At 36.9% G+C, this 24,726-nt stretch overlaps 2 protein-coding genes across 2 annotated transcripts in view; one reads left to right on the top strand and one right to left on the bottom strand.

The window, feature by feature from the left end:
- The first annotated feature begins 1,482 nt into the window (after positions 1-1,482).
- LOC143913254 (inactive CLIP domain-containing serine protease A3-like) lies at positions 1,483-7,731 on the top strand. Its single transcript, XM_077432931.1, has 7 exons — positions 1,483-1,540; positions 2,332-3,040; positions 3,949-4,098; positions 4,180-4,277; positions 4,352-4,585; positions 7,173-7,374; positions 7,450-7,731. The coding sequence occupies exons 1-7, from the start codon at positions 1,518-1,520 to the stop codon at positions 7,609-7,611; spliced, it is 1,578 nt and encodes a 525-aa protein (XP_077289057.1). The 5' UTR covers positions 1,483-1,517; the 3' UTR covers positions 7,612-7,731.
- An 847-nt stretch (positions 7,732-8,578) lies between these two features.
- L (zinc finger protein Lobe) overlaps positions 8,579-24,726 on the bottom strand; it is a 38,977-nt gene continuing 22,829 nt past the window's right edge. The window contains exons 3-8 of the mRNA XM_077431818.1: positions 20,482-20,624; positions 15,903-16,146; positions 13,316-14,200; positions 11,605-11,916; positions 11,423-11,503; positions 8,579-10,159 (exon numbers count right to left, since the gene is read on the bottom strand). Of these exons, the coding sequence (XP_077287944.1) occupies positions 8,579-10,159; positions 11,423-11,503; positions 11,605-11,916; positions 13,316-14,200; positions 15,903-16,146; positions 20,482-20,624 (3,246 nt within the window). The remainder of the gene's footprint in view (positions 10,160-11,422; positions 11,504-11,604; positions 11,917-13,315; positions 14,201-15,902; positions 16,147-20,481; positions 20,625-24,726) is intronic.

Here is a 24,726-nt window from a genome sequence, read left to right as displayed (position 1 = left end):
GTATTAGTAACTGTCCATTTAAATAAAATACACTTTCTAATATAAATTTTGAATATACATATGTATGTAAATTAAAGAAAATGGAACCTGCCTGAAATCACTAAATATTAGTGATTTCAGGCAGGTCATAATAGGTCCTCAAAAAACTTTACCATTTCCGAAAAAAAAAAGGATCAGACTGTCTATATTGAATAATAAAAACATGACATTAAGTTGTATTTACAGTAAGGAAGTTAGTTTTTATTTAAGGTTTAAATTTAGGCCAGTCTTTAATTGGTCAGTAACGTTAACCTGACCAACGCCGATCGGCGTTTTGCCAATTAGTCCATGAGCTTGAAATGCGAGTATTTAAAAAATAAAGTAGAATACTACCCGCTAAGCCTTTTCAGGTAGCATTGAAAAAAAATGCATTGAACATGGGTCGTGTAATCCGTGTCAATGTTTATAAAGACTGGTTTACACCGGAATTTCTGAATTTATTTATTTTTGTTTTATAGCAGAATTTCTCGATGGAAATCCCTAACTGCTGAGTACTTTACATTGTGGCTTGGCATTTAGATTGTGAGCATTACATTTTAACAACAATGAAGAAGATGGAACTAGTTTTGGGAAAATACAGTCGTTAATAGACTTCTTTTGATTAGTTTATATTGTTGCAAGATATATTCGAGAGTCTAAGCACACCTTTACAAAACTCGAAATCCTCGGCGGTAGTTATCTAGGGTAGTGATATAGAGTTTGTTTGAATTAACTACAATTTTTATGCCTGCTTTCTATTGGATTTCTAAATAATTCTAGTTAGAAATATATGAAATTTTCAGCGTGGCGGGCTTTCAACAGAAAATACGTCAGCACTCAAAGGGTTAAATGTTTTTGGTCAGTATTCAGTTATTAATAAAAATTGCGGTCAGTATATGTATAGTTGATTGGACAATGTATGTATATATAAATACATGGTCAGTTTATTTTGACAGTCTATTGTGCTATTACGCATATAAATGATTTCTTACCATTATAGGATATGCATATTTATGAATCTAATGAAAGCACTTAATAACCAAACTGACTAATCGTATATACATAACTACTGCCTATTAATTTCAAAAGTTACCGACCGAATGCACTTTATTCGGTTTCCTCAAAGTTAAGTTAATGTGATCCGAATAATTTTAACCGAAATAATCTTTGGGAATGCAAGTTTTCAAAATCCGCCTGAAACCAGAAGCGATTGGATAATGTTGCATAATATGCATACATATGGACAAACATGTGTACATATATTACAATATGAATGGACAAATGGATCGAAATTTATTTGCATAGGTTTCGGCTCTGTCGAAGCGGCGATTATTCGCGCCAATTAAATTTTCCCGGCTGGTGCCATTGTGCGTCGGTTTTACCGGCTGGAAAATCGGCGAACAGTGTTGTCCGTGGAAAATTGACATATTTAAACAGATGACGTTGGCCGCAATCGCCATTTTGGCTCAGGATTTCGTCCACTCTCCACACATTCACTCATGAGAGATCCTCAACTGCGCAGGTACGAACCAGCTTCATTTAACACGAAAATGTCAAACTTTTTAAAACTTTGAATGAAATATTAATCAAAGAAAATTATTATTATTGATTTGAATTTTTATGATAACATTTCAAAAAGGTTTGATTTATAATTGAAAGTTAAAAATGTTAATTTTAAACGTTTTCTTATTTGATTTTTTGGATTTTGTTAGGCGTCAGGTTATTGTGCCGCATTTTATATGTGAAAAAATTAATGCATTGGTTATGTACGTATATAATTTTATATGAACGTTGTTAGTGCGACAATTTACCATTTCCGATCTATATATGTATGTATGTATGTAGTCATAGTTGATTCTATCTCATTTCATAATAAGAGTCATTAAATAATTTTTTTTGCACTAGTCAATCGCATGATTGCAAAATAATTATTGAATGCAATTTTCTTTAATCAAAAGAAAAAGGAAAGCATTTTGCCAAAAAGTCATTTTTGTCTAGATAAGACAGCACAGCAGGTCACCCTTTTCAGTATAATCTTTTGGAATCCTTGAAATTCTGGGTTGGTTCCAACATAATGGATATGTTTCTGCAACATGACATGTCTCGTATCTGCAGCATATTTTATTGTACATATGATCTTTTTTTTTGGTTATTTGATGAAGATGAAGGTTACTGACCACCGATTATCTAGAGTTGAAGGTTAATATTTGAGTGGAAGTTCAACGATTTTCAGAGATTATGCTGAGGGAGGTCATGAAGTCATTCAAATAAATGTTTTGTGTAATCTGATGCTTATTGTGCAAACTGTTTCAGAATGTGTCTTTGGGTTTTGACCGCTTGTTTGGGTGTGGTACCCGTTCAGCCAAACTATGCTTACTATCCATCTGGATACGGCAATATCGTTACCAATGGTGCTCCACCACCTATAATAGTACCCACGACTCCTCCACCAACCTTACCGCCACTTACTCCTGTTCCAACTCCTGCTCCAACTCCTCCTCCTACGGCTCCACCAACTGCTCCTCCAACGGCTCCACCAACTGCTCCTCCAACGGCTCCACCAACTCTTCCTCCAACTCCTCCTCCAACCACTCTTCCTCCTCCGACTACTCCACCTCCTACTCCGCCTCCTACCACTCCACCTCCAACTACTCCACCCCCAACTACCCCACCTCCTACTACACCACCTCCGACCACCCTTCCTCCAACAACTCCTCGAGCTACCCCGTTCCCTCTCATAGATCCAAGAATTGGCACTCAATCTCCGCTGAAGTTGATGGACGCCGAATTAGTGAGGTTCGGTGGCGAATTAGAAGATGTGGTTATTGAGTCTGCCGACAGTGGTGGAGCTATCATATTCCCAAGGAACAAAAGGTCGGCCAGGTCGAAAAAGCACAAGAGAACGAAGAGGCAAACCAACTGCGGTTGTTTCACAGCAGCTTTATGTCCAGCAGCTCCGACTACCACTGCTGCTCCTAATACTAATGGAGCTGGACTTATTGACTTCCGCATTGTTTCTAACGTATGTAAAAGGCTTTAACTAACCAAAATCGATGCTACACAATGTATGTTGATTTCTCACCATTATCGCTCACGTATTATAAATACTTCGTTAAAGCCCAGCAGAAAGTCCTAGACGCGTCCACGTTATCGATTTGTGCACACACTTGCAAAAATTTATGGAAATGGCTGTTGCGTATCGTCGATTTTGACCAGTATGAAGTTTAATGCAGTTTTTTTTTTTTTAATGTCTATTTATACTATACAGAACTGCATGGCAACAGCATGACAAAGCAATGCATGGAAATACTACTTCTATTCATACTATACTAAAATCGTAAATAGTCGCCGAGTCAATATTGTCACAATGTTATGTATCCGAAAATATTTACTTAACGCTTGCACTCGCCACTATGACGTCACAGCATGTGTGAATATTTCCATAGTGACCAACAAAATCGGTTTTGCCTGATACGTTGTTTCTGTGCAGTTGCCAGTCTGTGCTGTGCCAGTATAAACATATCTTTAAGTGTATTTTGGGTTTGGTTTCTTTCTACATCATTACGTGAGAATTGCTAGCTCTAGTGACATCGTAAAAAACGTAACTAAAATTGAGTCTGGAGTCGAGAAGCTTAGAGCTCGTTCTATTTCTGAAGGCCCACCCCCACTCTGCAGAAAAGGTGTGTAAGCATATTATACGCATCATTCCCGTGGAGTGGGGGTGAGCCTTCGTAAATGAAACGACCTTAAACTTGAACGTTTTACGTATTGTTAGATACTTATAATGGTACGAATCATTGTATGAATATAATTAGGCTATATCTCTATTATTAGGTAATGATTGTTCTCAAATGTTACAATTCATTCAATAATAATTCTCTTTCCATATGAAATGTTCATAGTGTCATTGTATTTTTAAAATATTTTCAGTCTAACAACGTCCAACAATGTATAGAAGGTCTGAAATATTGTTGCCTATCTACCTCTCAACCACAACAGTCTTGTGGAGCTCGCCTTCAAACGAATATCATCTATCCCATTCAATCCGGACAGGCCAAATATGGAGACTATCCTTGGATGGTGACTGAATACGACCAAAATAAAGACGTTACTTGATTTAGAAACACACTTCAGAATAAATATAGCATTGATCCATTTCAGGTAGTAATACTGACGACCGACAACATGTACATAGGAGGTGGAGTGCTCATCGACTTGCAAAACGTTCTGACAGTAGCTCATCGCATTACGAGCTATCCGTAAGCTATTGCTATTTTTAGCTAGTTGAATAACATTAACTTGCTTTTTAAGAAGGTATTATTCTGTTGTCTAGGAATGGAAGTGGTCTGAAGATTCGTTTGGGTGAATGGGACGCTTCTGGCAACTACGAACAGTATCCTTACAGGGATTATTCTATAACTAGAGTCTGGATCCATGAAGCTTATAATCCTAATACACTTCAGAATGATGTGGCTCTCTTTAGGATAACTGGTGGAGTGCAAGTGGGTACACCTGCTATTGTTCCAGTATGCTTGCCATCACCAGCTCAAGTCTTTGATGGACAAAGGTACTTAAAAAGTATTTAATTTTTGAGAACTATAATTGCACTAGTTAAAGAAGAGCAAAATGATTTAAATTTCAACTAATATAATAAATACAAATGTGGTTTTAGATAAATACACATGTAATAGGTTAAAGTTAATTTTGTATTGAAGACTATTCAGAGGCTTACCCATTGATGTATAATACACTAGATCCGCCCTCACGTCTTATACTGGTCTCCCTTTTGGCGCATGCAAAATACACGGCGCATGCACATGTTTCTCTTAGTAGGTAGGTAGGTACCGCTGCGTCGCAGGGAAAAAAACATTTTTTTCCCAACTTCCCCGCTAGTTAACCCCCCCGCACCCCTCAGTTAGTGAAGACAAAATCTCCGACCAAAATCACACGTCAGGGCCCATCTATGTGTATTATACATCAATGGGCTTACCTCTGAATACTCTGTCCCCTTAAGGGATCAAGTCGAGGTACAAGAAAACAATCAGGTAGGTTTCATATCTTTAATATATGCTCTTCTGGTGGTAGCTGGGTTTTGAATGAATCCTGAGACGAACCCACTGGCTTTTATACGTGTTTGTAAGCCGCGTGGGTTTGGTTGTTTAGTCGAGCTTGGTCATTAGTCGGTGAGTCAAGCTCTCCGATTGGTCAATAAGTCGAGCTCTCTGATTAGACGATGAGCGCCGCCCGCTAATTGGGCGAGCTCTCTGATTAGATGGCGTGAACTGATCGTCCTATCTTTACGCAACAATATTAAAATGTATTTATATTAAATGGTCAGTATCATAGCTGCCAGTGCAAACAACGAAAGATCAGAAAGACAAAAATCTGATACAACTGACTATCTAATAATTAGATGGCCAATTTTTTTACTCCACCAAATCATAAGTACATATGTATATTCATGCTGATCAAAATATATATTAATACTGACCGTCTGTCTCACTACAATAATACTGACACGTGGCCGTATAAAGGTGTTTCTTAGATGGGAATGAAAGACGCAGCAGTAGTGATAGACGTAGTTTATTGTTCTTGATCGGTCGGCCTGTCAACTCCAAATGAAGCATGGATCAAAACCGTCGAATATTTTTACCGCATAGGTAAATCGTTGGTCCATTGGTCGTGACACCTTATTGACTGTTACGCGACATCAGGTGATTAGTAGAGGTAGGACCGGAAGCGTGCCGTCCTTTGTTTAATGTTCACCGTTCATTGTACATTGTTCATTTTTATGATGAACCTTTTTTTTGCACTATAGCTTTGTAGTTTTCTCTATTTCCTGGAAAATAGACCCAAAATGCCCTGTTTCCTGGAAAAAGCATGCTTCCGGTCCTACCTCTAGTGATCAGTAAAGAGCGGACCAAGTTTGCGCCGTTCATTGTTCATTGTTCGCACTGCATTGTTCATTGTTCGCACTGCATTGTTCATTTTTGAGATTGAGAAAGTGCATTTTTTCGTTTCCTATATAGGAAAGAATATGGGTATTACCCATATCTCTACCCCACTCCTTTCCTTTTGGGCATGCTTGGGTATAATTCCATTGAACTTCGGAGAAACTTCTCATTAATTCGCTTCGTTCTCCTGCTCTTACGTGGTAATACGTCATGCCCGTTGTTGCTGGAGCAGTTGGGACTTTATGTCCCTAATCACTATGTGCGTGGTAGACATCATCATTTGCTGGCTGTACCTCCTGCCCACACAGTTCTTTTTCGAATGGCTCCTATTCCAAGAGCTATTCGACTTCTTAATGAAATCGTTGCTGCCGAGACTGAATGTGATATTTTCCACCTTAGTGAGCGTAAATTGTCGGAAATTACTCTAACCCATTTATCTGGTAGTCTGCGCTCATCATTGTTTTCATGATTGATTATGATTTATGAGTGAAATTTTGATTAGCTCTCTTCCATTTGGGCCTTACAGGGATGTTTTGTATTTGTAGTTGTTTCTTATATATGCAAGGCATTCCTTATGCTATATTTTTTATTTGATATTTTTACTTATCTGTTATTATTAAATGCTATTTTTACTTATCTGTTATTATTAAATGCTATTTTTTATGTTTATGTATAGATGTATTTATGTTTATGTTCAAATGTATTTTTTTATGTATAATTGATGAGTATATTATTTTCGTTATGTATTAATTTATGTTTAATTGTTATTTTGTTTTTTTTGTGTTATATTTTTTGACCATTGTGGCGCTTTAGGAATTCCTGTTATGCCACAATGGTCTGTTTAGAATAAAATAAATAAATAATTTTTTATGATGAACATTTTTTTTGCACTCTAGCTTTGTAGTTTGCCTTGTTTCCTGGAAAAAGCACGCTTCCGGTCCTACCTCTAGTGATCAGCGACATTAAACAAATGGTTGAAGAGCACCAATCATCTAATCTCTACGTTAAAATACATACCTTTTTTTGAAAAATACTGACCATTTAATGCAATTTTTTATTTATATACAAGCTAATGAGATTCGTTTGACTAATTGGTTTATCAGCATACCAACTTAAATATACGCTAGACCCCAGCATGCCAAATTAATCATTTGTACATGCACTTTTCTATTTTTGATCCTTTTGATACGATATTTTCAGATGCTGGGTGGCAGGCTGGGGCAAGGATGCATTCGGTGTGACCGGTCAGTATCAAACGATACTGAAAAATGTGGATGTGCAAATCTTGGCTCCTGCAGCATGCGAAACAACTCTGAGAACCACGCGTTTGGGAACTGCGTACATACTGGATCGAGCCGCTTTCGTATGCGCCGGGGGAGAACTGAACAAAGACGCTTGCACGGTGAGTTCCACGAACGATTCTGCCAGCAGTTTTCATTTTGTGAAAGTTTTAACATGCTTTTCAATGTCGTTTCAGGGCGATGGAGGATCAGGTCTCGTCTGCGAGACGACTCCAGGTCGTTGGACTCTTGCTGGTCTCGTGGCTTGGGGCTTGGGATGTGCATCCCAAGGAATACCAGCAGCCTATGTCAATGTTGTCAACTATTTACCATGGATACAAGCCAGACAAGCGTCTTGAGTCGTTTGATTGTGCATTTAATTTCGTTTTGTCGTCGCTCCTGTCAATTGATGTAATACATTATCAAAAATATTAAAAAAAAAATCGTACATCAAATAATAAAACTTGCAATTTGTATGTATTATTTATTTTTTATGTAAATTAATATATATTTATATAATTGAAAATAAAAATAATATTTTCATAATAAGAACGCTTTGGTCTGTCTAAAATATTACACGTGTTTATTATTTAGTTTATTATATTTTTTTGGACGAATTTAAAGAAAAAAAAAATCAGTGAGATTCCATATTGTTTCTATTTTTAACCCTCTATGAGCCAAACGATTATTTGAAATAGATTTTTTTTTGTGAAGTTATGAATTTTTATGAGGATTTTAGTGAATATTTCGTTTGAATTTTGTCATAACTTCGGACGGCAGCGTTAAAATTCACCAAAATTAAACATTATTGGAACTCAAAGGGCTAATTTTTTTGCATGGTATTGCTTTCGACAATGATATATGTAAGTGCAATTATTAATATTAAAATTAACCAACTTAAAAACAATAACTGTACACAAATGATTAACGAACTTTGTACATAATAAATAACAAATTGCGTTAAAGAAAAAACGTTAATAATAGAAACGGTACAAATATTGGGGAAACGTTGCATTTAAAAAGACGTAAATAACCAATGGTTCTAAACTTGAACAAACGAACACTATTTTTGTTTTATTTATTTATGTATATAATAATATTATTATATAAATTACGAGCTAGGTTTTTTTTTATTTAATTTTTTTTTTGTTGTTTTTAAATAATAAATCTATAGAAAACGACATCTAAATCATCATCGGTCTAAAAGTATCGCAAATGTACAAATTCGTATTCACTTTTTGAATATCATAATAACAAAAAAATGAAACATATCACATGAAACATTGCTTTCGTGAAACGAATATTGTTTTTGTTTAATCAGATCAATTATTCGACGGCTTCTTTTTTGGGACTCAATAGAGGAGTATCGCTGCGAGCTTCACTCGCTTCCGAAACCGACTTTCTTCTTTCCTTTTTAGGCTCACAGGTCGGCGGAGATCCAACTTCTATATACTCATCGGCTTTATCTTCAATTTCTTGCTTGATAGCTACTTCTTCTTCTTTAACGGTTCGCTCCTCTGAAGTTTGGTTCTCCTTAGAAGAAGATCTATGCTGCCTCGCATGAGCGTAAAGACTCAAAGGACTTGGACTTTTCGAGGTCTTCACCTTCTTCAAACTCGGTGGGGAGGCTGTAAAATATGACATGGCGTCCATAGCGTGGAATCCATTCTGATTTATGAAGTAAGGATGTTTCAGAGATTCAGCCGCGCTCAGCTTCAATCTTGCGTCGTCTTCTAAATGGCTGTAGCTGTGGTTGTCCAGTTCAGCTCTGAAGAAGAATTTAAGACCACACCTGGCACAGTCGTAAGGACGGGACGCCAAGCCATGAGCTAGCATGTGCTGTTGTAGAGCAGCAGCTGCAGTAAAGACAGCAGAGCAGAGATAGCAAGTGAAGCCACCGCATCCGGCAAAGGTATGTTCGATCAGATGAGCTTGGAGCTGAAGAGGAGATGCTAAAGATCTTCTACAAAGTCGACACTCAAGAGAACTACCGCCTATCACGTGTCCTTGCACGTGAATCCGCACTTCTTCCTCAGACTCGAAAGCAGCCTGGCACTCTATACAAGAATAAGTCTTCCTGTGTACTGTTTCCACGTGAGATTCTAAAGATGTAGCAGATTCAAACTTCAAGTGGCATTCGCTACAGCGAAGATCTACATTCTGGACAATCCCACTGTGCTGTCTGTAGCACTCTCTGCAAACGTGAGTCGTTGGAATTCCGTTATTCAACTCACCACCTGTCGGAATTACATCTTGAAGTTCGAAAGACTTGAGACAGAGAGCACACTGGTAGTTCTCAGATACAACTCCGGAATTTTTCAGATGGAACCTGGCGTGGATTCGAGCTTCTAGATCTGTAACGAGAGTCTGGCGACATATCACACAAGGTGTAGGGAGTGCCACGGGAGATGTAGAACAAGGACTGCTCGGTGGGTTGTTGTTATTTGAATGCTGCGACAGATGAGCGAAGAACTGCTCTTCATTGGCTAGAACTGATTTGCAATGAGTGCAGTTGTTCCCGGTTAAGACTTTACAATGGGTCAGTTTGTGTTCTGCCAATATGGCCGCAGATGGGAAGACTTCGTCGCAGATGAGGCATTTGTGCTTCCCGCCAGATGCACTGCCTTGGGAGTGGCTCTTCATGTGGTTCTCTAGTTCTGTGCGCGATTTGCAGTTCTCGCTGCAGTACGCGCAGCTCAGGCTGACAGCTCCGTTCTTTCCTGTCATTTTGATGTGGTGGACCAATTTGCGATGAGCTGCCAGTTCACTTTCGCTTTGGAAGTCGCTTCTGTCACATATGTCGCAGTTGTTGCTATCTTTTTTTGCGTTGTTGTTCTCGGACGGTGTGGATTTCATGCGGTTCGAAATCGAAGCCTGCTTTGGCTTTGGACTGCTGCCGTTGATGCTCTGAAAACATGACGAATGTTTGCATGAGTAATGTTCAAAAACTATATTGGGTTTTTTTTACAATATAAGTTAGATCCGCATCAAAATTAGGACACACTCAGACACAAAGTGCTCTTGGAGACACACAGAGCCAACGCGCGCATGCTACATATTTATGTCTTCGTGACGCCGGGTGACCGTCACCGTACCGACAGTCAAAAAATAGAAAATGTTCATTTACCATGCATACATATGAAAAACGGTTAGTATATATGTATGTATATCAATGGCGTGCAGTAAAACTCTCTCTCCCCCCGTCGTACATCCTCACTTACATAATTAGTGCGAGCAGGATACAAGAGGAACAAGAGGAGCAGGCTTTTCCTCCCGTATCCTGCACGCGCACATTTAACAAGGCTGTATGACAAAAAGAGAGATAATTTCACCGAATGCCACTGATATATATTATATATACTACATTCTAAGCCCGCTTTAAAGGTCAAGGAATTTGACCCTTAAAGCCCTCAACATGAGGCCACCCCCCCCCCAACGAATACAGTCTAAGAGACCCTTTCGTCGGAGAACGAGACGGTTGTTCATCAATATCGCACAAGAACAACCGCACATCACTGTTCTATTAAAAAAACCACACTGTACATAACCAAGTACAAAATAAACAACAGCGCACGAACACATAAAGCGCGCATGCGTTAGGAAACAATACCTGAAATGTGCCGTGCGAATGTACGCACACTTCAAGTATACATACATGTATGCATGTTTATACGTGCACAAACACGCACACACACACACACCAACACACACACACACACACACACACACACACACACACAATCACACACACACACACACACACACATATACAAACCACAAAAACATACACACACATAGTATCGTTTACTATGCACCCTTTATTACATACCTCCTTTACGTTTCACTTACGATTACAATCCAGGAAAAAGTTTGCCTCTTATCCGATCGTTTTCATACTTTGCCATATTGCTCATTTTGGTCATCAATATATGTAAATGGATCCTCCGCCATTACGATGGTGCAAAAATATCGTGTAAGATGCGTTTGATATCTGCCCGGCGAGATAGTGGTTGACGTTTATCCATCGTTTGTTTATTAGTTTTAAACATAGATGGCGGTAGTAAAATAAAATTATTGTTTTTATTCAAAATAATAATTTTATATACAAATTATAGAAGAGGTAAGTTTTATAAAACCATTTTTTTTTTGATCTTTGCCTCCGATATTTGCTTTTTCGATCTTTTGACTTTCGGTTCCGTAAGGTAGACCCAAATACGCCATATCAGATTCATGTGGCTCCATGTGGACCTCCTGAATCATTCAATAAATGCTGTGAAGCGTCTTTGGCCTTTCATTTGGATCCTGAATCCATCCCTATGATACACTATTAATAAGTAGACCTATCGACTCACGTGTGGTGCATGGTGTGTCTGCATGTGCCTGTCGAGCAGAAACTCGACTTGGAAGCTCTCCCTGCAGATGGGACATCGGAATTGTTCTGCGTGGGCGGCCAAATGGAACTGCATTTCAAGATCTGAAGAGCACGTGGCTCTGCAGAAGAGGCAGCGCAGGGAAGACGGTGGCTGGTGGTGCGCGTGCGAGGCGTGCTGTGCGCGCACGTGCAAAGCGAATTCGGCCTCCGTGCGAAACGAGGCCGGCGGGGATGAGCACGCCGTGCAACGGTACACCTTGCACTCGTGGCTGTGCTTCACCGTAAAGTGCACCTATTTAAAAAAAAAAAACATTCAAAATAATCAATATTTGAAAAACTGATTGATAAATAGAAGCAGCAACATACATAGACAATATTTTTCAGTTTTGTTATTCCATTTTATTACATTTTTTATACCAGGAAGGCCTTACAGGTAAACCCCAATGCGCCTTCCTGGCCAATTACAAACAATACAGCAATTTTATTATACAAGTCGCTGAATTACGAGACACTGAAAACTCACAAATTAACGAGACATCTATGAATTGTACATTAATTAATCTCAAATAGTGGTGACATAGTAGGTAGGAAGGTTTTTAGCCAATTTTTAATCGGGAACCGTTTCAACAATGAAATCAGAGAAAATTGGCAAACTCTAATAGGAAACGATTGACCGGGAGTCATAAATATCCAGGTCTGACCAGCAGCACTACAGATATTCTTTTCAATCGAGGTCAGCTCATAGGATCGAACCCGGTGCCTCTCGGTGTTAGGCAGAAGCTTAACGACCGAGCTATGCTGCTGGCTAAAATGTAAAATGTAAAATGAAGAAGCTCAATCAAAGAACAGCAGTGATCATTAATCTATAAGGTTATTTAAAGGACGATGCTAATCTTAGTACAAACTTTAGATCTAATCTGAGTGACATGTCTAGGATCTAGCCGACGAAAATGAGATTCCTTGCAGAAGTTATGGAAGCAAACTTGCAGCAGTTTTTTTTTTTAAATAGTTTTGCGAATGTAAAAACAATCTGATGCCGATAACTTACGTCAAATTTAAATACAGTTGATTCCTATCTGTGAACGGTTGGGTCTATATTTTATTGGCAATCGTAGACGAATTCTTCAGGAAGTGTTTGATCAAGATATTAGGACTCAATCTTGAATAGAAGGAGATAAGAAGTAGACGGACTGATAAAGTACTGGAATGGTACAAATGCGAATGCAGAAGAAAACAAAGGTGAGTTGATGGATACTAATTAAAGCACAATGTATGTATATTTTCATTCTATACCAAAAATAACCAGCAATCATGTGGTCATGGGTTTAATCCTTGGCTTTGCCGCTAGCCAGACCTTATGTGACTCGAAAACTCGATTGAATTTGCCAATTTATCTGATTTCATTGAAATGATTCCAACAAATTGGTAACCCTTTCCTATTATATCTCGCAAAATTCGAGTCGAAAGCATCTCGAATTAGTTGATTTATAAAATTCTGCAAATTTGATCATAAATGTCTCGTAAATTTCGAATTTTTCAACATATCGAAATTTGGCATTCGAAAAAAATGCTGATTATATAATGTATTCATTGATTTGAGCTAAATTTTTCTACTCATCTCAATACTATTCTTGAAAGTTTTGTGACATAAGAGATATGGTTAATAATTGATGAAGATATCGATAACATACCTGTATTGCGACTTTGGAATCGAACATCTCCTTGCAGATAGCACAACGGTAGATGTGATGAGCATGCAGATCCATAAGATGCTTCTGCAGCTCATCTGGCTTCGAAAATGCTCTAGAACAACTGGGACAACCAAACTCGGAGCCCAGAGCCAACAGATGAGCAGCAGCATGTCTTTCGAGCGCAGACGCCGAACTGAAACGAGCTCCACACTGCGAGCAGGACAAAGGACTCCTATCAGGAGCACCTGGAGTTGTAGAACCACCAGTGGAACCATCAAGATGCGCCCTGACGTGCACCCGGAAGGACTCAAAGTCAGGCAAAGCAGCACCGCACTGGTTGCAAAGCAGAGTACCAGCACCTAGAGCCACATCGTCGCGGCTCCTTGGCCTCTTGGTACCGCTCTTCTTGCTCAGATCCGTCGGACGGAGTTGCTCTCCATGGACCAGCAAGAAGTGTTCCGCCAGACCAGCTGGAGATTCGAAGGGGATGGAGCAAGCGGCACAAGCCAGCGGTGAACTGCCAGGACTCCTCTTGGCGTGTGCTGCAGCAGCGTGTTGTATGAGAGCCACACCTGACGGGAACCTCATGGTGCACATGTCACATGGGTAAGGCAGGGCTGGTGATTGGGACGATGCCAGGCCGTTTTGGGATGGAGATTGGGGCAGTTGCTCTCCGCTTATTATAGCCCCGTGCATGGCTCGTACATGGGTCTGTAGCTGGTCCATGGTGGTGAAAGAGTCTCTGGTGCAATATATGCATGCAAGTTTGGGTGTGAATGCGTGATGTGGGTGTCTAGCTCTTGGTGATGGGGGAGTTAGTGTCGCCGAAGCTCGAGGACTGCCTTCTTGGGGCATTTCGCCTGGATGTGCGACAGCAATGTGGCTCTGAAAGCAAAACGTTTTGTTTAATGTTAAGGGTAGTTCTCAAAAAGCAATGACATGATTTTAAAATGTGTCTAATTATGTAGTAGCATTTGCTTGTTGTTCAAATTATTTATACTTTGTCATAGATAGATTTAGTAACAATAGATGAAGTTTTGTGATCATGCGAAAATTTGAAGTCACTGATCACGTTTTCACGATTGAGAATTTGTGTATTTTGGGGATTTTTTGAACACCGTTAGTGCTAAATTTGTTTAAATTTTTTAAGTTTACCGGAAGTGGTCCTTATAGGTGTCCTCTTTTTTTTTTACAAACATCATATCAAGTTGCTTTCGCTTTTTCGTCTGACAAAATTTGGGTTTGGATTCAATTATCTCCCAAACCGTCAACCGAACCAGACAAAATTTTTACACGTAATAGAAATTAAAAATTTTATACCCTAATATTTTTACCTCAACCGGAAGTAGTATTTTTACTCTAGAGAATCGAGGTTTTTTTTATGTTTTTCTCAGAAAGCTTTCGGTATATTGAAATAAAGTTTAATATCTAGAAGTTTAAGCTTAATCTTGTTAGATTTTTCTTTCACTATTTTTTCGACCCTATAAATATTCATGAGAAAATTCAAGTGTAATCCTTGTATCAGTGTGATGAAAACAAAAAGGAATCATTAAATTTAATAAACCAAAAGGGGGATATTTTCATCTTAGAAAAATCAAAAATTTTGTGACTACGATATTTTCCACACCACTGAACCTATCAAGCTGAAACATTAAATTTGAATTTTTTATGTACTATATTAGATTTGATAAAGTTTTGGTTTGAATTCGTAAACCAAAAGTAGTATTTTTTTTTAAAACAATATTTCATTATTTTATTTTGACCTTTTAATTTATTTTTATTTTCTTGATATTAAATGTGTATAATATTGATAGTGTTTTTAAGTAAAAAAGAAAATTTGAATAAAATCCAACAACCGGAAGTAGAACTTTTGTCTTGTGTAAGTTTCCCTACATTAGCGTTCAAACTTGCATCGAAAATATTCTCATAGCCGGTAGGTGTAAACGTGTATGTGTGCGTCATTATTGAATTTTGTATTTTATATTTCTTATATTCCCTAAATATTATAGGGATTTCTTATATTCCCTAAAAGTCACGGATTGGTAACATCCGAATTTGTAAAATGATTTGTATAGTATTAATTACACTGTTCGACACAAAAAATGGTTCAGAGACGAGATATGACTTTTCTTATAGATCTATGCCCAGTAAACACGAATCTGGCAATAAAAAATGTTGATTGGCTCGAGATTCGGAGATATATGTGTTTTTTTAATCGCGCGATTTTTCTATATCTTCGTGTTGTTCGATCGATGTCTCAAAATCTGTCAATTTTCTGTTCAAAATGAATATTGGAATCTATAGTCGGGTATTTTATCTTTCATTTGTAGTACTTTTCAGCTTTCAAATTCCTCTAAGTAGTCGTCCAGTTCAAATCAAAAGTCAAAAGTACGTATTTTCACTTAGGATTTTTTGTTGATACTATTTTATATTTATTATTTTTTATTTTTTATTTTTTATTAACAGATTCGTGTTTACTGGGCATAAATCTATAAGAAAAGTCATATATCGTCTCTGAACCAAAAAAAAGTCGACATTTGTCGAACAGTGTTATTGTTCAGATAGTCTAAAAGCAAATTCAACCCACCTGTAACATATCGGGCCGCCTGAACCTATCACCGCACTGCAAACAGCGATATCCTGCCGAAGATCTACCGCCAGAAGTCAGAGGATTGCTTCCAGCAACAGAAGAAGGACCATTTCCATCACTCCTCTTGTGGTTCTGCATGTGCGAAGTGAGAGCAGCTGCTGTGTTGTAGCCGCGATTGCAAACAGTGCACTGGAACGGCTTCTGATTGTCGTGCGTCTTCATGTGTATCTTCAAATGATCACTGAAATCAATCGACAAGGGCAGAAATCAGCGACCGGTCCGACACCACCGACCGGTTCGTTTGATCCTGAGTATGATTAATTCACGATCGTCACCTCGAAGCGGTTGACAAATGACACGGACCTCGACTACAAAGGACCCAGAGGCAATTAGTCATCCGCGTATCCCGAGGTACAATCTCTTTCTGTGCTCGTCTCCGCTTTGTTTACCCCTGCTTTTGTGTCGTGTGGGCGACCGAGCCCTGACGTCTTAATTTAATCTCGAATTCGATATGGTCTTTGGTATTCGGGATCATGAGAAACCGAAAATGGTTCGGCAGGTGAGGCTGTGAGTCAACTCTTTGCCAAAGGGTATCTTTTCAAGTTTGAACTTTTCATTCAAAAACCCAACTTGGCAGAGTGACAATCAATCGCTAGAAACTACAAGCAGTTGTATATTTATTTATTTTTAAATTTATATATTTTCCCATGGTGCTATTTGGGGCTACCCAAGGTATTAAAATTATACGTATGTGTATAAATTTTGAAATCATATTCAAATAGTGGTGGCGAAGTGTGTAGGATGGTTTTGCCAATCGGATAAGGAACCATTTCAACAATGAAATCAGATAAATCGTCAAACTCTTATATAAAAAGATCGACTTGCAGTCAGAAAAATCCAAGTCTGATCAGCAGTACAATGGAAATACTCCCGAATAAACTCTTCGAAGGTCAACCCAGGGCTGGAACCCGGGAATCTCTCGGTGGTTAGCATTTACGTAACCACCGAGCTATATGTATATCAAGAAGTAATGTCGTTTTTTAGACATTAAAGTTCATAGAAAAACACGACAATGTTTTTACACTGACTAAAACAGAACATGCTAATTTGATCAATTTTGACGTAAAATTTCGTCTATTCGTGAGGGTGCATATTATATGAACGACACAAAAAGGAGAATAACAATGTTTTCAACAAAAATAACTTGAACTGATGACTCACAGCTAGTCAAAGTTATGCGAAAAATGTAATAAAACTTTGTATGAAGTCCCGTAAATGATTGTGACAAACGAAAGTATTGCTAATCACAATGATGTCCATATAGTAAATGTATTTTTTTTTTATTTTTAAATGCTTTTTATTATTACTAAATTATGTTCACATACATCTTATGTCTATTTTAATAGCTACTGATCTACTGATCATTTTCTATTTTACAATTTTAAATTAATTTTGTTAGTAATCATAGTATTATATTATTATAATGTTAATATGTACAGCGTAATGGGAAAAAGAGCTCAAAAACCTATTTACATATAATTTTATAGCAAATGTATGTGCATGTTGATTTGAACTGAAAATCTGGTCATTTCAATTTAGTAGAAAGTCCTAAGCTACAGTTAGGTTCTATCTATGTACGTTCTAAAGATATTTTCAATTTTTATGATCCCAACTTACTATGATTTGTCTCGTTTGATTTTTGATTTTTAAATGCTTTTTATTATTACGAAATTATGTTCACAATACATCTTATATCTATTTCAATAACTACTGATGTACTGATCATTTTCTATTTTAAAATTTTAATTTAATATGGTTAGTAATCATAGTATTATATTATTCTAATGTTAATGTACAGCATACTAGGAAAAAGAGCTCAAAAACCTATTTATAATTCTATAGCAAATGTATGTGCATGTTGATTTGAACTGAAAATCTGGTCATTTCAATTTAGTAGAAAGTCCTAAGCTACAGTTTAAGCACACCGAGCATCCTCAAACATAGCTAGAGTTCAGACAATCAATCAAAATTATATTTCAAATCGTGTTTGCTTAAAATTCAGACACACCTTACAATTTCTATAGATCTACTTGTGTGTACGTCTGGAGAGTCGCAAAAAACAAACTTGATACGAATTCGTGGAAAAGCATACATCGATACATCGACGGTCCGTCATTTTATGGGGATTAACGTTATGGTAAATTAATAAATCAGCGTCTTGTCTCCGGTGTGTCTTTGTGTGCCATATTCGAAGCGGATATATCTCGGGGACCAGACAAATGGCCGCGGCGAGGTTGGGCAATTTGTCAACCGGGCGGCTTGTCAACCGCAACAGCCTTCTTCAACCACTTCTTCTTCTTCTTCGTCCATCATCCACAAAACTTTTTGGTCCTCTCTTTGGCCACAACTCATTCACGTGTGTGGGGACACATCAATCACACATTCAAAGCGGTTTTTGTGTTGTAGCGCGCGCGCGCACTCGGGGCCCCCAAAAACGACGTTAACAAAACACAGAGAAGATGGAGAAAAAAACAACAACAACAACGTTAATATTCAATCGGCGGAATGCGCCGATATATACGACACTGAAAGGTGAGGACGCGAGTCGAGCCACCGACATAGTTCTATGCATATCGTCACAGACGGACGCCAAAGTGTGACGGTCTTGAACCGTGAGATGCCTTGAAAAAATCATTAGTTCGATGATCAAGGTTAAAGTTGAACATAAAGGTTGGAGACTTTGACTTGCAATTAGAAGGGCAATGTTTGAATACTTTATTAAGTTATTTATTTATTGAATACTTGAATTTATTTATTGAATACTTTTTTAAGTTATTAGCAGTGGTGTCACCCTAATGATTTTCATGGGTTTCCGGAAACCCATTGTTAGAAATCTAAAAACTCATATAACTTTTGACAAAACTTATACAAATCTTGAAAATTGTTTTCGATGGTTTGAAAACAATTTTCTTTGAAAAGGTCGCAGTCTATTACATAGCAGGTAAAGAGAAAATACCCTTTTCCGTTATACACAAGCAAAATTAACTGTTTTAAAGTGTCTGCAGTCTGCACTTGGAATCACCTTTACTCACTATTACGTAAAAATTAAAATTTATATTTAAAATTTATATTTATATTTATATTTAATTTAAATTTTCACGTAATAGTGCCTTAGACGAAATAAAAACTTATAAATTGATATAAAAATTTGGAAACTTGGGGTGACACCACTGGTTTTAAGTAAATAAGTCTCTCAGACTGTATTCGTTAGGGGGAGGTGGTGGCCTAATGTTGAGAACTTTCAATGACCTTTAAAGTGGGCTTATATTAATGTAAACTACATTTGAGCCTTTGTATTTGAAAAGTCCAATTTTCAGTTCCAAAAACACTATTTCTGTTTGACTTAATTCACAAATTGCTAACACTTCTTTTAATTCGATATGTCAAGAATCTCGGAAAAGCAGGATAAACGTATTACAGGCCACCAGCATCTTTAAATATTGTTAAACGTAAAACATTATATTTACACAATGTTTTGCGAAGCATTTCTCCAAATGAAGAAAAGAGGACTTTTACAACTTTCAAATATAACGGCTCATTTATTGTTTGATAAATACATCCAAGAAGACAAAATGTTGCAAAAACAAAACTGTTGAAGATGTTTTTGAAGGAGTTGAAGACCATTTCATTGTTAAACGGTTTAGATAGGCTCATTGAGAGAGTGGTTAAGCAAATGCTTGAGAGTTTAAATTCAAGAGTTGTGGATAGCAGTTGTATGCCAGTACAAACAAAATTCATAAGAAAAAGAATCGAAAACTTGAAAATAGGAGTATAATCATTCTTTTGAGATCAGATATTTGGATGAGATTTAAAACAATCTAGAATTCTCTACTATGGTGATATTATACTTCCTTCAAAATGACTCAATTTTCAAACGAACTGAATTTGTTTGAATCAAATTAGTAAGAATAGATGAAAGATCATGAGGTTTTTTTAATTTTGACGAAGTTGATAATTAAGAGAAATACAATTAAAAATGCTGATGTTTTTTTTTAATTATTAGGTTTTAGCTGCTCTAAATAAACCATATTCTACGTGCGTTCAGAGATAGAGGAAAATCTGAAGATTCCATGAAGTATAGCTAAGCTTTTTAGCTTTCGCATCAAATTTGTATACTAAATGAAAGCTCCAAGTTGTGAATACTTGATTCAAAACTAGCTAAAGCATATTATAAAGATGAAATAGTCGAATCCAGATAGACTCGACTGATCGATTGATTTAAGTCAAAATAAAAAGTGTCAAAATCAAATGCTAACTGAGTTTTCTTTCTGATTTACGAACTAAGTTTGGATATATGTAGGATTAAAAATTCGAAAGCTGAAGTATAAGATTTCTCTACGCGTTTGGGGGTGAGTTCTTAATAGTCACACCTATGTTGTATGTCAAAAAGATGGGTGTGAGTAAGTGTTAATTATTTTCAGATTCGAGCAGGTGGAGAGATGGAGCGGTAAAGTGAATACATAAAATTTGAAAGAAAAGAATTTTCCAAGGATAAATTCTTAATATATTTCTGTACCTTCTGGAAAATGCTGCTTCGCAGTGGACACAACGGTACTTCCGGTCGCCGGTGTGCAATTTGACATGGCGGTCCCTCGACCTCTTGTGCTTGAACAATCGCGAACAGAACTCACAGCGAAATGGCATCTGATCCGAATGCGTCTGAAAATGAAAACAAGAACAAAAATAATGCATTTTCCAGGAATACACAAAGCGTGAAGATTCTCACCGAGATACCTTTGAAGGTATCGTACGCGTTAAGGTGTGTGAGATGATGTTCAGATAGTTGGGTACGTATCCATATGAAACGTGTCATAAAGGAGATGAAAATTCTCCGCTTATCGCACACAGTGTATCGTTTCATTTTTCAACACAAAATTTTAGTGTTGCCCTCACTCGACTTTTATGTATTTAACCTTAATTTATACACATATGTTGTAACATTGCATCATTTCTTACCCGTATGCAAAGGTAGCTTAATTCAATTAAAAGTTCTAAGCAATATTCATGCACATACATACGACGTATCAATTGAAATACTATAAATTCTTGCTATAATTGTATAGGTACAAATATTTTGCCAAAACCTTTCCCTAATTCTTAACTAAAAATCGCAATAAGAAGGATCTTAACTTTGAAAAATATCATTTGGGTGCTGAAATTACTTTTGTAGCTGGAGAAATTTTGACATCTTACATCCTGCTCGCGCACACGCAAATAAAGATGCAGACAGACATAGTAGGACGTGATTTTTTAAAGATAGTTTTGCGCATATATATATATATATATATATATATAAAAACGTTAACATGCCCGATCTATGCTATTTTATAAAGCCCTCAACATGAGGCCACCACCCCCTTAACGAATACTGTCTGAGATACTCTTTCGTTGGAGAACGAGATGGGAATCCAACTATATTGCACCAGAACAACTGCCCATCACTGATACATGCTATGGTAATCCAGGCTAAAACTCTCGAGTGTTTTTGGTGATATTTTATTTTTGTATTGACATAGATTTGATAATGATCGATAATGGTGATTCCCATATTTGAAAAGATGCTGAAGAAACGTGTCAAAATCAGAATTAGCAATGACCTGAGGATACGCCCATTCCGATGGAGTCTACTTATGCAAGCCGTACGATATAGTGTGTCTGCGCCCTCACACTATATGTTGTGTGATTTATTTATTTATATATTTTTGCCACAGTGACATAGTGGGATGGTTTTTGCCAATTTGATGGAGGAACCGCTTCAACAATGAAATCAGATAAATCGGAAAACTCTGATAGGAAACGATCGATTTGGAGTCACAAATATCCAAGTAGTGTCAGCAGCATTTAATATTATACTCAGAATAAATTCTTTTCAATCGAGGCTAGCTCACGGAATCGAACCCGGCGACCTCTCGGTGCTTAATATCAACGCACCGAGCCACGCTAATGGCTGTACTAATTAGGATCCAAAGTAAACAATAAATACATGTATGTAGTAAGAAATTGTAATGTACGGACAAGCAAAAATCTGTCTAAATCTGTCCGAACGTGTTGAAACAATTGCAGAACAGTCTAGCTATACATTTTTGCCAACCTTTACCAAAAATTATGCACGTTGCAAATAAATCATCCTCTTCTTAATCACCTATTTACCGATCAAAGGTCGGTCTACCCGATATTTGAAGAATAAATGGAGTTAGACGAAAGCCCGATAAATCATATCATGACCGTTATATATATCATAAAAATCATATTACAATAAGATCACATATTTATACAATCAAACACTTGTCATAGTATAGTAATCGATATATACATAAATACATATATACTGCGACCCATGAATCACTATGTGTAAATACGTAAGCAACATTTAACCGCACCACGGAAGCCGACAGCCGTGCCGACCATTGCGGAAACTCGGTCCTCGTGAATTGAAATGATTAATTGTCGGCATTCGATATTCGAGATAACGTCAATGATTCAATCACGACTCGGCCTGTACGCAGCAGCGTAGGTTTGAATGTGTGTTATCACAAAGAGCGCATCTGTGTCTCGTGGTCTCATTGTTCATCACGAACACCTAAAGATGGCCGACGGGGATGTTATCTCGCCTTGGAATCGCCGCCACTCCAGTTTTATATTACGGAACAGAATGCGATAGCCATCTGTGAGGACTTTATTTAGAGACGACGTACACACTGCGACCAGTTACGCTTCAATACGCCATCTCGTAAATACATTCAGGTACCCTTCTTGCCTTGCGTGCCGGCTACCGCTTCGGTCGCCGATTTACGATGTGCGTTCTTATATTCTTGTATATGTTGATAGGTGGTTAAATTGATTTGATTGGTTTGTTGCCAAAGGAAATCCTCGATAATGCGTGTATACGTACATATGTACATACATACAAACAAGTGTGTATGACATTTGAGCATTTACATACATATGTATGTTAGTCGTAGAGCGTAAGGTATAATACATGACAGTTTGAAGAAGGTTGTGTGCTCATTTGTATTATAATATGATGTGTGGAATCTACGTTGTGGAAGCGTAGGGTGTGTAAGTAATATGGGTTTTACTCTTACCCGCGCGTTGAAGTCTCTGTATTGTACCTTTCAGGAACATTTGTATGAAAATATTGTTGCGCAAGAAGAAAATTCTGTTCTTGATAGAAATGGGTGGTATTTTTTTTTTAAATGCATACATATGTTTTTGTATGGAAAAGTAAATATTTTCAGATTAATTGAGTATTTATTGCCTTAGAATATTCAAGATATGTAAACAACAGTCAAGACGCATATTATTATATAATATACTAGTTTTTTTACCCAGCTGTAATATAAACAGCTTAAACATGGCGAATCTAATAGTAAATATTCGGCGATCGGAAAAATTCACTCGAGATAGTTGCACTCTCAAGACATCCAAACTTTAAAAGATGCTCAAGGAGAACTAACGCAATAGAATTCCACAAAAAAGCGTCAATGGGTAGTTGTATGTTAATATATAAAGCACCTTTGTATATTAGGACTTCTAGAAACTGCGCTAGTATTCAGTGCAATTTAGTGCATCTTTCTGGGAACCAAATATTCATCTGTTTTTTTATTAAATTTATTTAAATCGAAAAAAACATAATATTCATACATATCGAATCGTCGTCATAGAAACATTGATTTGTTTTTCGATTACCAACAAACCTTACATATATACAAAGTCTCTTTCGAAATTATATATTAGATATGTATGATTACATATGAAGTAGATCTCTTAAAAGATAAATAAAATGTATAAAAACCAAACGAAATCAAACTAGTAACAATTTGGATACCGTAAATATATATTGAATTTTTAAATATTTATTTTAGTTAAAAAACGTACATATAAATCTACTTGGAATTATTTATTAATGAATTTCAAAATTTATATCCTAATTGACTTTTAAATAAAATAAAAATGAAACATATTAATCATATGGGTTGAATTTTGTTTACGGAACTACATCCGAATCATTATCTAATTAAACATTGATGATTTATGAGGCATAAATAAGCTGGCAGGTATGTTTGTATGTATATGTAGACCAATTTATTTTTCCCATTTTAAGTTTCGTTGGAAATCCTTATTAGTAAAAAAATATACATACATATATAAAATCGTATCATTTATCTATATCTCAAACGTATCTTCTTATTACAAAAGAAAAGTTTCAAAATGTATATGTACTTATTGACTATTTGCATAATTAAACACTGACCATAATCTAACGCTGGAAGCTTATATATTTTGATTTTATCGAGAGACATTCATACATTGTAAGTAGTATGTTGAAAGTACACATAAACATATCAATACAGATATGGATGATCATTGATCAAGATATGGATGATCAAGGGACGAAAAAAAGCTACTGTTTAATTCTAAATTAATCTTAAAAAAAAACTTCATACACAAATGATACGTTGGATTGAAACGTATAGGAAACGATTACTAATATGGTATTGGGCATGTTTTCATACAAAACTTCACGTGTTTTTCAAACACAGCAATGATTTATGAGTCACCGAACCTTTCAATGACGTGTGAAAAAGATTTTCACACTGTACATATAATACATAAAATCACGTGACGAACAGATTGGTCACACAAGAGCTACGAGGCTCAGCTCTACACACCTACCAATTTCCAAAAACTCTCCAAACACGATTTACCTCAAACCACCCAAAAACCAAATGAGAAGCGATACCGGGAGCGATTCCCATGG

Source organism: Arctopsyche grandis, chromosome 6 (assembly GCF_051622035.1).
Source record: "Arctopsyche grandis isolate Sample6627 chromosome 6, ASM5162203v2, whole genome shotgun sequence".
NCBI lineage: Eukaryota > Metazoa > Arthropoda > Insecta > Trichoptera > Hydropsychidae > Arctopsyche > Arctopsyche grandis.
The sequence above is the reverse complement of the archived record's forward strand: the minus strand, read 5'-3'. Positions and strand labels throughout refer to the sequence as shown.